Raw genomic sequence first — 12,269 nt, forward strand, 5'->3', positions numbered from 1 at the left:
CCCAAGCTCAAGCCCAAGCCCATATATATTAGCTGCAGAACTCGAACATCTTTTAGAAAGAATCATTACTGGGGTCGATTTGGTTGTTGAGAATAAAATTTTATTAAAATTATATGATTAATTGATACATGCATGCATGAGCACAACACAAGTACTTTGTGCCAAAAAAAATAAATAATAATAATAATAATAAGGGGAGTTTTTATTTTATTTTATTCGTTTATATCATAAATCTTAAATCATTAATTCTCTTTAACTGGATCATCGCTCATCCCTGAAAGAATTGCTTTTTGAGACCCGGAAGATGAACGTTGGCAATGTAATGCTTCCAGTCAATGTCTTTGGTATTGAACTCAAACATCTTTCTCTCTTCCATAGACATCTCATGCATCAAACTTGTTGTATTCGTATCGTCAAACCTAGTATATATATATATATATATAGATTTTGAATTATGGGTTAGTAGTCTCATGATTGCTTTATAATATAAGAACAAGGCCAAGTATATATGGTGTATATTGATTACCGCGCTTGAAAGAACATGTAAGGCTTATATGTTCTTGCCATGGACACAAAATAGTTTAGCCTCCTCTTTCCCTTATCGCTCATTGTGGATATATGTGACTGATCTCCTTCTTTTATTTTTATCGTGTTGGACACAGAGGAGGTGAAACTCTCTAAGGAACTGTGGTATTTCATAGGCGCTAAATCTATCTCTGTATCTTCCAGTGGAGAGTCACGCAGATGTTGGTAAGAGAGGTCCATCAACTCGCCAAATCGCAGTGGGTTTGCATGAGATGTAGAAGCGACAATGTAAACTTTGAGCTCTGGTACACCACAACCATGCTTTGCCATGGCTGTTATTGCCGCGTTCACAACCATATCAACAGGTGTGATGTCCAATAAAGATTTAGAATCTGCCCAGAATCCAGAAATCTGGCCTTTGCCATAGCCAACGATGATTGGATCAAGCATTCTGTTTTGCATCAAATAAAAAATTTCAGTACTTAAAACCACAAACTAATCTAGTAGTCCCTTGTTTGTAAAATCAATTTTTTTAACCTTATTCCTTGGATCCAGCCAGGGAAAGGCTCCTTGTAAGAGCTTTCGATAGTACTAGGCCTTATGATCACCACAGGCAAGTCTCCTCGATTGCTTTTAAGTATAGTCTCACCCATGGCTTTTGTGAATGTGTAACTATTATCCCACCCATAGTGTTGAGCCCTGTTTCTCATAACATAACGACATATTGTTTCAGATTTTCGTAGATAAGAAAGTAATTGTTGTTACCTAAGATTAAAACTTAGAAGGTGCATGCTGCATAAGGTAAATATTTTCTCGTTTATTCTCACCTTTCAAAACCGAGTTCTTTCAGTTTATTGGTTTCTGCTCTGCCATGGAACTTTCTTACAGCTTCTGAAGCTAGTTTCAGCTCGGATTCGATGTTCAAGTCAGAAGTTATGTTTTCTCCAATACACAGAGGAGTCTCTAGTACTAACCCCTCACTCTTGCCAGTCACGTAAGCTACGTATCCAAAAAAAAAAAAAAGAAAAAAAAAATCAGTTTCTGAAAGTTTTCTGCAAACACCTTAATCTCGGCCAAAACAATTTTTTTTTAAAAAAAACTCATACCAGTTGAAAAATGGAGGAAAAATTTTAATTTCTTGCATTCTTTTCCGAAGCTTAAGAGCCTATTAGGTCCAAGAGCATTGACACTTAGGGCGGAGTCGTATCTGTTTCCGTTTGTTTGGATTAAAAGCAAAGTCATCAATTAATTACTACAGTTGTTAGTTTGCGAGCAATGAAAAACATAGCGAGAAGAAACAGACAAAACACCTGTCGTCGAATGTTGTACGACCACCACAACTGATAATGACATCAATCTCCTTACTAATCATGTCTGCTATTTCAGGTTCGATCCCTAGATTGTCTTCTCCAATGTCACCAATTACTGGAACCAACTTGCTCTTCATAAAGGTTTCGTAAGAGCTCCCGTGCATTTGCTTCAGAAGCTTGAACAGATCAGAGCTTATGATCTGTTTGAAACAAAACAAAACAAAAAGGATACAAAAAGTTTAAAGGAACCAAACTTGTAATGGTTGAGAATGGAAATATGTAAAACTAACAGACCTCATCGTAGAGTCTCTTGTTTGCTGATTCTTGATCCTTGGATCTCATTAGAAGGAAGATTTTCCCAATCTCAGGACTTTCCCTCAACATTTTCTCAATCAACACTGCAATGAAGAATTCATTAACCTAAAAAATAGTTTACTTGGCTAAGAAGAAAACGCAAATTTAGGGTTTTTACTTACCTTTGGCAAGAAACCCTGTTGCACCAGTAACGAGATAGCTTTTTCCTTTTAAGAAACGGACGATTCCAATTCCTTCACTGTTAAGATCTGTTTCTACCTCAGGCCTCTCTAACGACGTCACAGCTTTCAATGACGTCTCACGATAATAACACGAAGTTTGGACTCTACGACTAGTAGTAGTCTGTGGCCAACAACGAGCAAGGTAGCGGTTAGGTTTGCCGGTAAAAGAGGAGGAGAAGCTGACACCATTCAACTTGACGGCGTTGGTCGTGGCGAGCAGATTTCTGGTTGCCATTTTTAGCCACCAACAAATTTTTTAAATTATTGAAGGAAAGTACACTACAGAAAAGGTGTTGTTTTAAATCATTTATTTTTTATATTTTTGCTATCAGATTTAAGTGATGTAAATATAATTTGTATCATTTTAAAAAAAAAATTTACTATTTGTTGATGCAAATAATTTACATCGATTTATTTCAAACATGTTATATTAAATCAGTTATAACAAATAATTTTAAATTATTGTGTCAGTTTTTATAAATGATTTTAAAATTTGGTATCATTTATGAATAACTGATACTAATAAAAATTTTCTTGTTTCAATAATAATAACAGATTTATTTATTTTAAATATTTTCGAAATTATTTTAATATGCAAAAATTGTCTGTGATATCTATTAAAATCTTTTTGAATCTGTACTAATATCTTTTATTAAAATTGTTATTTACAAAATAAATAAAAAACATAAATACATTGCATTTGGAAAAACATAAATATATAAACATAAATATATATATTAATTACATTCATATCATCAAATAAACTCTCTTCAACTCAAGTCTTCACTGAAAGAAATTCCTTTTTGAGACCTGGAAGATGAACGTTGACAATGTAATGCTCCCAGTCAATGCTTTTGATATCGAACCCAAACATCTTTCTCTCTTTCATTGACATCCCATGTATCAGACTTGTTGTATTGGTGTCGTCAAGCCTGGTATATATATTGACTTATTGGTCAGTATAATTAATCTGTTAGCCTTTTGCTTTAATAAAAGAACAAAAAGGGTAAGTATGTTACTTACCGAGCTTGAAAGAATGTGTAAGGCTCATATGTTCTTGCCAAGGACACAAAATAGTTTAGCTTCCTCTTTCCTCTCATGCTCAATATTTCTCTTCCTTCGTTGTCAATCACTCTTTCCTGTTTTGTGATTGTGTTTGATAAAGAGGAAGTGAAACTCTCTAAGGAACTGTGGAATCTCATACGCTCTAAGTCTATCACTGTTTCTTCCAGTGGAGAGTCACAAAGATGTTGATGAGAGAGGTCCATCAATTCACCAACTCGCATGGGATTCGAATGAGATGAAGAAGTGACATTGTAAACTTTAAGCTCTGAGATACCACAACCATGCTTTGCCATGGCTGCTATTGCAGCGTTCACAACCATGTCAACTGGTATAACGTCTAATAAAGCTTGAGAATCTCCCCAGAAGTCAGCAAGTTGGCCTTTGGCATAGGCCACTATGATTGGATCTGTCATTCTGTTTTTTGTTTTTTTTAATATATTTATTAAAAGCCTAATTTTAATTTTCAGTTAAAAAACCACAAGCTAATATATCATATAGTCCTTTGTCAAAAAACAATTTTTAAACCTTAATCCTTGGATCCATCCAGGGGAAGGCTCCTTGTAAGAGCTTTCGATAATACTAGGCCTTATGATCACCACAGGCAAATCTCCTCGATTGCTGTTTATCATAGTCTCCCCTATGGCTTTTGTGAATGTGTAACTGTTTTCCCAGCCATAGTGGTGAGCTCTGATTCTCATAAGAAAACAATTGTTGTTACATAAGATAAAAGCGTAGTAGCTAGGTGCTGAAGTAAGTAAAATGTTCACGTGTATTGTATTCTCACCTTTCAAAGCCGAAATCTTTCAGTTTCTTGTTTTCTTCGCTGCCATGGAACTCTTTTACAGCTTCTGAAGCTAGTTTTAGCTCTGATTCGATGTTTAAGTCAGAACGTATGTTTTCTCCGACACAGAGGAGTCTCTAGTACTGTCCCCTCTTTCTTGCCAGTCACGTAAGCTACGTATTCAAAAAAAANAAAAAAAAAAAAAAAAAAAAAAGCTTCTGAAAGTTTTCTACAAAAACCTCTTATATACTCGGCCAAAACAATTTTAAAAAACTCATACCAGTTGAAAAATGGAGGAAGAGTTTCAAATTTTTGCATTCTTTTCCGAAGCTTAAGAGCCTATCAGGTCCAAGAGCATTGACATTTAGGGCAGAGTCGTATCTGTGTCCGTTTGTTTGGATTAAAAGCAAAGTGATTTATTAATTACTACGGTTAATTTGCAAGCAGTCAATAACCGAGCAAGAAGAAACAGAGGAAACACCTGTCTTCGAATGTTGTACGACCACCACAACTGATAATGACATCAATCTCCCCACTAATCATGTCTGCTATTTCAGGTTCGATCCCTAGATTGTCTTCTCCAATGTCTCCAATTACTGGAATTAACTTGCTCTTCATGAAAGCTTCATAAGAGCTCCCGTGCATCTGCTTCAGAAGCTTGAACAGATCCGAGCTTATGATCTGTTTGAAAAATGAAAGAAAAAAAAAAGGATGCAAAATGTGATTTTAAGGAACCAACATTAAAATGGTTGCGAATGAAAACATTTACAACAGACCTCATCATAGAGTCTCTTGTTTGCTGATTCTTGATCCTTGGATCTCATGAGAAGGAAGAACTTCCCAATCTCAGGACTTTCCCTCAACAATTTCTCAATCAACACTGCAACGAACAATTTTTAAACCTGAAAATAAGTTTAGTTGGATAAGAAGATAACTCTAATTTAGAGTTTTTACTTACCTTTGGCAAGAAACCCTGTTGCACCAGTAACGAGATAGCTTTTTCCTCTTAAGAAACGGATGATTCCAATTCCGTCACTGTTAGGACCTGATTCTGCCTTAGGTTTCATTGACGACGTCGCAGCTTTCAAAGACGTTTGACGATTACAACACGAAGTTTGGACTCTAGGGGTACTAGTAGTCTGCGACCAACAACGAGCCAAGTAGCGGTTAGGTTTGCCGGTAAAATAGGAGAAGAAGCTGACACCATTCAATTTGACGGCGTTGCTCGTGGCAAGGAGATTACTACTGATTGCCATTTTTAGCCACCAAAAAATATAAATTAACGAAAGGAAAGATTTTAAGAAAAACCTAAAATCCAAAGCTTTTGTGGGAGTGTATGTATAGGGAAAGTTAGAGCATCATTAGTGGAGTACCTCTCCTAAGTTACTCTCAAATTAATTTATCATATAGTTAATACTAATTTAAGTAAAGCAACCCTAAGAGTATTTTTGCAAAATCATTCCTTTACTAGAGAACCCAAAGAAGGTTGCTCAATTTTTTAAAATCATCATCATCATCATATACAAAATTTCGGATCATATACGAAGAAGAAGAAGAACGAAGATTCATCATCATCATATACAAAATAAAATCAGAGACGTGACAATTACTTGATCTCAATCACGCCGTGTTAGCATTATATATTTAAACCATAGATTATATGCAGACTCCAAAGTTAGAGAAAGGAAAAAACAGAGATAAGGAGAAGGAAACCTGATCACATCTCCATGATACTTTATATTTGCTTGGATGGTCAGAATATCTGCGACTGAAATCTCTGATTAGCATCATTGCAGGTTCTTCACACACCGAGTAACCTGTAACATAAGGAAGCTTATTAGTTACTTGAATCAGAAACTGTAACATGTGTGGTCCAAGTAGATGATTTGGGCAAGGAAAAACAAACATATGTATGCCAACAGAGTGAAGATTGTGCAGGATCAAAGGTTGCAGCTAGAAATAGCGAAAGGAAGAGAAAGAAGCAAAACAAATACCTTATTCTCCGGACATTCCAAGAACCTGTAAAATATGAACACCATTAACGCCAGAAGGCAAGCAAAAGAGACATTAACAGATCAAGTATGGTATTAAGAGAAGTCAACTTACATAGCTTCCACCATCCTTAGATCAGATTATTATTTGCTAGCAAAACACACCTGCAAAACAAAGAAAGAAACGTGAGGTACAGAAAAAAACAAAAAATAATAAGAGACGTGAGAAGAAGAAGAACGAAACCCATGAAAACAAACTTTAGCAAAGAAGAAAAGTGTGTCCATTTCAAAGCCATCACTGATCGATAAAAGAATCACCCAAAACCTGAAATAACAGAGACAAGTAGGAATAGATAAAAGACATTGCAATACAAAAAAAAAGATAAAAAGTACAAAGTTTGCTACATCTCAGACTCTCAAAAACTTCTTCAATAGGCACATTATCCTGGTAAAACAAAATTTCTTCAGACTCTTTCTCTCGCAGATCAATCAATTGAAATAAACCAAAACCCTTAATCCCTAAAACCGAAATTCTCATATTAATCCCAAACCCTAAATCCCAATACAATCGAATTGTAAACCCTATGACTCATACCCTGCACTAGATACACATTATGGTGAGAAACCCAAACATTTAAAGGCCACAAGAGATGAACCTTGTGTATCCAACGCGGTAGACGGTGGACCTCGCCGTCTGCCTTAAACCACCAGAATAAACCTACTTGATTCGAGGACTGCTTTAAGCCGGGCTTCAGATGAATCCGATTGATCGACAGAGAAAAGATTGAGACCATTGCGAAAGAAGAACGAAGAAAAATGGGAAATTTATTATTCTTTTCTTTTTTTTACTAATCAACGCACCAAAAACCTCCACGTAGCGGTTCTCAAGCGTTGCTCAAGCTTCTTCTGGTAGCAACGTTTCTCTTGTTAATGGACCCAATATTGGGTTTTTTAATATATTTATGGGCCCCAAAAACTTGAGCATCTCAAAGAGAAACGCCCAGTAAAGATATGGTCTTAGCATTCTCATTGCACATCTTGTGAGGGTGTCTTTTAATAAAAAACAAAAACAAATATAAAAAGTTGAGGAATGAGAAAGACATAAGGTCTCTAGAGGATTTACGTACACACTCTTCTCATCCTTTTTGGCTTAAGCGTCATAATTTTACTGGTTCAATTGTTTTAAAAAAATAAATAATAAAATTAGATTATACTATTATGTTAGAATATTAATAAAATAAATTTGAGATTCCAATTTTAAAAGATGACCGATGGTTATGCCCTTGCTTGACCATTTTTACTGTGGGAGTGTATATATAGGGAAAGTTTCTTAGACCATCTTTATTGTTCATCCTCCTATGGGGTCTTTAACATAAATTAACAGTTAAATTTTAAGACACTCTATTTAAAGTATCTTAAGTGTTTATGTAAAATCACAAATATCTCATGGTAAAACACTCCCCAACTTCTTTCATCTATCTATCGATCTATATTAACATTTTTGAAATACATATGAAAAAATAACATTTATGTTATACTTAATTACATGGAAGATCATTAAAACAAAAATATTTCCAAATTTATCTAATTTTCACAAATCTTTGTACCTGATTCATACATAAATATATGATTCTCCTTTCACTTTTATTTGATCTTATATTTATATTAATTTGAATTTTATATAAAATATTTACTTAATAAAATTTGTGATTTTTTTCTACATATGATGTGATTCAATTTTTTTCAAATTGACATATATTACTCAATCGATAAATTAAAAAAAAAAATGTGACAATGGTTCAGAGTCATACTATAAAATAAACCAAAATAGTTCCAAATATGAATGAATAGGGAGCTTGACATGTGTACAATTTGTTTCCATTAAATTCTCTTTTAGATGCAAATACATCGTTAACATCATTATCCATTTTAATATATATAATTATATAAATTTATCCTATACAAGTTTATAAAATTATATAAACTAATGTTATATAATGAAGTGACTTTAGTGCAGTGACCAATGGTAAATCTTTAATGCACAAGACATTATCACACCAGAGATCAAGTTCCGCTCACAATTTTTGACAAAAAAAAACTTATCCTATACACTTTTTTATTAAATTTTCTTTTAGATTCATTATCCATTTTAATATATATAATTATATAAACTTCTCTTAGGAACTTTGTTTATTCAGAACTATGAATTATACAATTATATATGTTTTCTCTTATTTTATAGTATACTATTTTACACATTCTTTTATTAAATAATTAACGATGCTTACTACTTAGGGCACCCAACAATATCGGTGTGGCACTAAAGAGATTTATGTATAATATTATGTTACACAATTTCTGCGTGCTCCTCTAAGCTTTTAAAGTTCAGATCTGTACATGTTGATGGATTGTAACCAGATACATTCCTGTGATGAATAGAACATATTAGACACAATCAGATGACTAATCAAAGCTTAATTAAGGTGAACGAACCACTAATACTCGATGGCCTTTTCATTTTGTGAAAGTATATATCATTCTAAGGTGAACGAACATATGATATATACTTTCTTATGTTCGGTAGTTCGCTCTGTTTCTTCTTTATAAGCACACCAAAAATTGGTCTTTACTGTTCAAATATAAGTCACCAAGAGTATCTACATTGGTCATAAATGGGATGTCTTCTCTAATTTCTTAATATTAGATTAAAGACATTGATGAAGAAAGAGAAATCAAAATGGAGATGCTAACCACTACAAGAAAGCATGTCGATTTCGGACGGAATTTCTGACGGAAAAAATCCGTAAGAAATTTCCGACAGTTTTCCAAGAGGTTTCCGACATATTTCCGAGGATATTTTGAGGAAACGACAACTCTCAGAAAACCCTCGGAAATTTGTTATTCCATCGGTAATATTTTGGAAATTGCTGACGAAAACCCAGTCGTCGAAAACTCGTCGGAAAATTGTCAAAACTTCCGACGACTTTCAGAGGGACAGAAGACCGTTGGTAAATTCTAACAGATTTCCAAGGGATTACTGAGACCTATGCCATTATATTCGTTGTGATTATATCCATTACGATTATATATATAATTTTGTATGTATTTGTATATTTATATATTAAATACGTATCAATATATATATTAGTCTTGGTATTACATACGGAAAACCAAGGAATATAATATGGTCTCGCAAATCCCTCGGACATTTCGTTGGAAATCCGTAAGAAATTTCATAGGGCTGTCCGAGGGAAGACGAATGAGGTCATATTGAGGAAAAAATCTCGTTTCCAAGGAAAACCCTCAGAAACCTCCGACAAATTACCGAGGCTTAAACCGCGTCCTCTGAAATCTGTCGGAAAATTCCTCCACGTCCTCTAAAATTCGTCAGTAATTTCCGACGATTTTCCTAGGGATTTTATTTATACAAAGAATTTAGTAATTTAGATACATCTAATGTGTTGTCTAATACTATAATAAGTCATATTTGACAATTAATTAGATTATGAAACATTGTACCACAAGAAAAATACAACACTTGAAAGATTACATTATCTACACTTAAGTGTTTATAAGATGATATTAGAGATATAGTTGAAACTTAGTGGAAATTGATTTGATTTATAAAAACTATGTGACTTTCTATCTATTATGATCCTAATTGTAATTGTGTTGACAATATGTCTTAGGCAAGTTTTAAACAACTATTAAGATCAATTAATTTTAATAAAACAGTTATAAAAAATAAAATCCGTCTAAACGTTCTCGGAAATTTCCTACGTTTTACCAAGGGGTACAATATTTTCGACGGATTTCCAAGGGATTTGGACTGTCCCGATGAATTTCCGAATTTTGTGTTTTTTGGGTTAAATAAATGGTTGACTAGCCAATAAATATACATGCAATTACTATACGACGGATTTCCGAGGGGACCCAAAATATTTCAGACGGATTTCCGAAGGTATTTAATTTCCGACTGTTTTGCGATGCGAAAAATTTATGCCCGCCTATTATCTCATTCACGCGGCAAAACCCTAATTATTTCCTAGAAATTTCTGACGGTTATATCCCTCTGAAAGATTTATATATACACATACGGCCTCACAATTTTTTCCCAGCCGAACTGCGCTGTTAAAACCGTTCGTTTCTCCTCCGCCGGTGGTCTTCTTCCTCCCTGCCGATTGTTGCCTTGCCGCCGGTCTTTCCTCCGCCGCTGGTGGTGTTCTCTGGTCTTCTCCTCCACTCTGATTTTCGGGCTTCTCCTCCACTCCTTCGTCGGTCTTCTCCTCCACTCCAGCATTGGTCTTCTCCTCCACTCCGGCATCGGTCTTCTCCTCCAAATAATCATGTAAGTTTCTTATTTTATTATGATTTTGATACATGATTCTTAGTTTTGTTTGTTAATATTTTGTTAGAATTAGGTTTTTGAATATATTTAATTAGATCCTAATTGGATTTGTTATTAAATTAGGATTTTGATTTGGATTTATATTAGAATTAGGAAGAATTTAATTTAGAATTTGGTTTTTATAATTAGAATTAGGAACAATTTACTTTAGAATTAGGATTTTAAAAATATTTTATTTACTTGTTAATTACTAATTTATAATTAATTTTAGAAAGAATTATAGAAAGAATTTACTTTAGAATTAATTTGTTGATTATTTATTTAAATTGTGTAGGTTTTTGTTATAATTTTTATATTAGTTTAAAGATTTTGATTGGATTTAGTTTTAAAGTTGTTATATTTTGGGATTTGAAATAGTTTGGTAAAAAAAAATACATTTTATTTGATTACTAATTTATTTAAATGTTGTAGGTTTTTCTAATAATTTTGATATTAGTTTAAAGATTTTGATTGGATTTAGTTTTAAAATTGTGTCTTGAGGTATATTTGAATATAATATTTTAACTTTTTTTATTTATTTCTAATTACTAATTAATTATTTTTTGTTACCTAGGAAATTCCTTTAACCAAGGGTCGGATACCCGGTTTAGGAAATCTTGTGTCACGAGATGGGAATGTTTCTTTGGTTTTTCCTCGGGACAATGAACTTGTTCAACAAGTTCAAGATCTTAACCAGATCGTACAAGAAAAAGACGCGACTATCGAGGAACTGAAGCAAGAAAACCTCAAGATTAAGGAACAATTTATCCAGACCCAAACAACACTCTCCCAACTTCAAAGTTTCATTTCCTCCCAATTTCCTGGACAATTCCCTTCTCTTGATCCTACAAAATTTGTTTTTTTTTATAACTATTTTAGTTTTATGAAAATTGTTATTTAGTTAGATAATTATGTATTGGGATGCATATATTTTGTATTAGGATATTTATATATTTATTTTAAGCTTTTTGATATATATATATATTGTTATTTTATTTATTATTGAGAATTTCTATTTTTGGAGAAAAATAGAAAATTTCTATTTATTATTGAGAATTTCTATTTTCGTAATTTATATATAAGATCCCTCGGAAAGTCCTCCGAAACTCCAACGTCGTCAGAAAACCCTCAAAAACTATATCCCTCGGAAATCATGTCTCTTGGAAAACCCTTGCAAAAATGATGCCCTTGAAAATTATTTGGTAGTTTGACGTCCTTGGAAATCCCTCGGAAATAATTAACCCTTGGAAATCCGTCGAAAATTTCCGACGGATTTCAGACGAGTTCTAATTTCCGACAAACGATTTCCGAGGACTTTTTATTTTTGATAATTTATTAAAAATGGTTGTTTCTAAGGGTTTACTAACGATTTTGTGCCTTGAAAATTGGTTGTTTTCTTGTAGTGAACTAAGTGACTTGTTAAATAAAAATTATATTATAACGAGAAAGAAGAAGGAAAAAGATCGCTCATTAAGTTACTTAGATAAGAAACGTTTATCGTATAAAACAGTTAGGTGTCATTTTAATGGTTACTATTAATAAAAAGTATATATATATATATAAATATATATGATTAAAATATAATTTATTTATTTTAAGAAATGTTAGAGCATTTCCATTGATTGCATTTAAGCTAAGCAAAGTTGTTGGCTTAAAAAGCTAAAAAATAAATCA

General features: G+C 33.2%; 1 protein-coding gene and 1 pseudogene across 1 annotated transcript; both read right to left on the reverse strand.

Moving 5' to 3' along the window:
- Positions 269-2,606, reverse strand: LOC104699168 (fatty acyl-CoA reductase 6, chloroplastic-like). Its single transcript, XM_010414502.1, has 8 exons — positions 2,312-2,606; positions 2,130-2,233; positions 1,836-2,035; positions 1,632-1,732; positions 1,353-1,524; positions 1,063-1,224; positions 527-976; positions 269-419 (listed from the first exon to the last, which is right to left on the reverse strand). The coding sequence occupies exons 1-8, from the start codon at positions 2,604-2,606 to the stop codon at positions 269-271; spliced, it is 1,635 nt and encodes a 544-aa protein (XP_010412804.1).
- On the reverse strand, positions 3,074-7,019 carry LOC104791960 (annotated as a pseudogene).

The sequence above is a fragment of the Camelina sativa genome, chromosome 6, assembly GCF_000633955.1.
Source record: "Camelina sativa cultivar DH55 chromosome 6, Cs, whole genome shotgun sequence".
Lineage (NCBI taxonomy): Eukaryota > Viridiplantae > Streptophyta > Magnoliopsida > Brassicales > Brassicaceae > Camelina > Camelina sativa.

Excerpts from the sequence above, each read along its gene's own strand:
- LOC104699168 (XM_010414502.1), bottom strand. The coding sequence starts at position 2,606 with ATGGCAACCAGAAATCTGCTCGCCACGACCAACGCCGTCAAGTTGAAT. Across the intron at positions 2,036-2,129 it reads ACAAGAGACTCTACGATGAG|ATCATAAGCTCTGATCTGTT; the intron begins GTCTGTTAGTTT and ends TGTTTCAAACAG. Across the intron at positions 1,733-1,835 it reads CGTACAACATTCGACGACAG|ATACGACTCCGCCCTAAGTG; the intron begins GTGTTTTGTCTG and ends AAACGGAAACAG.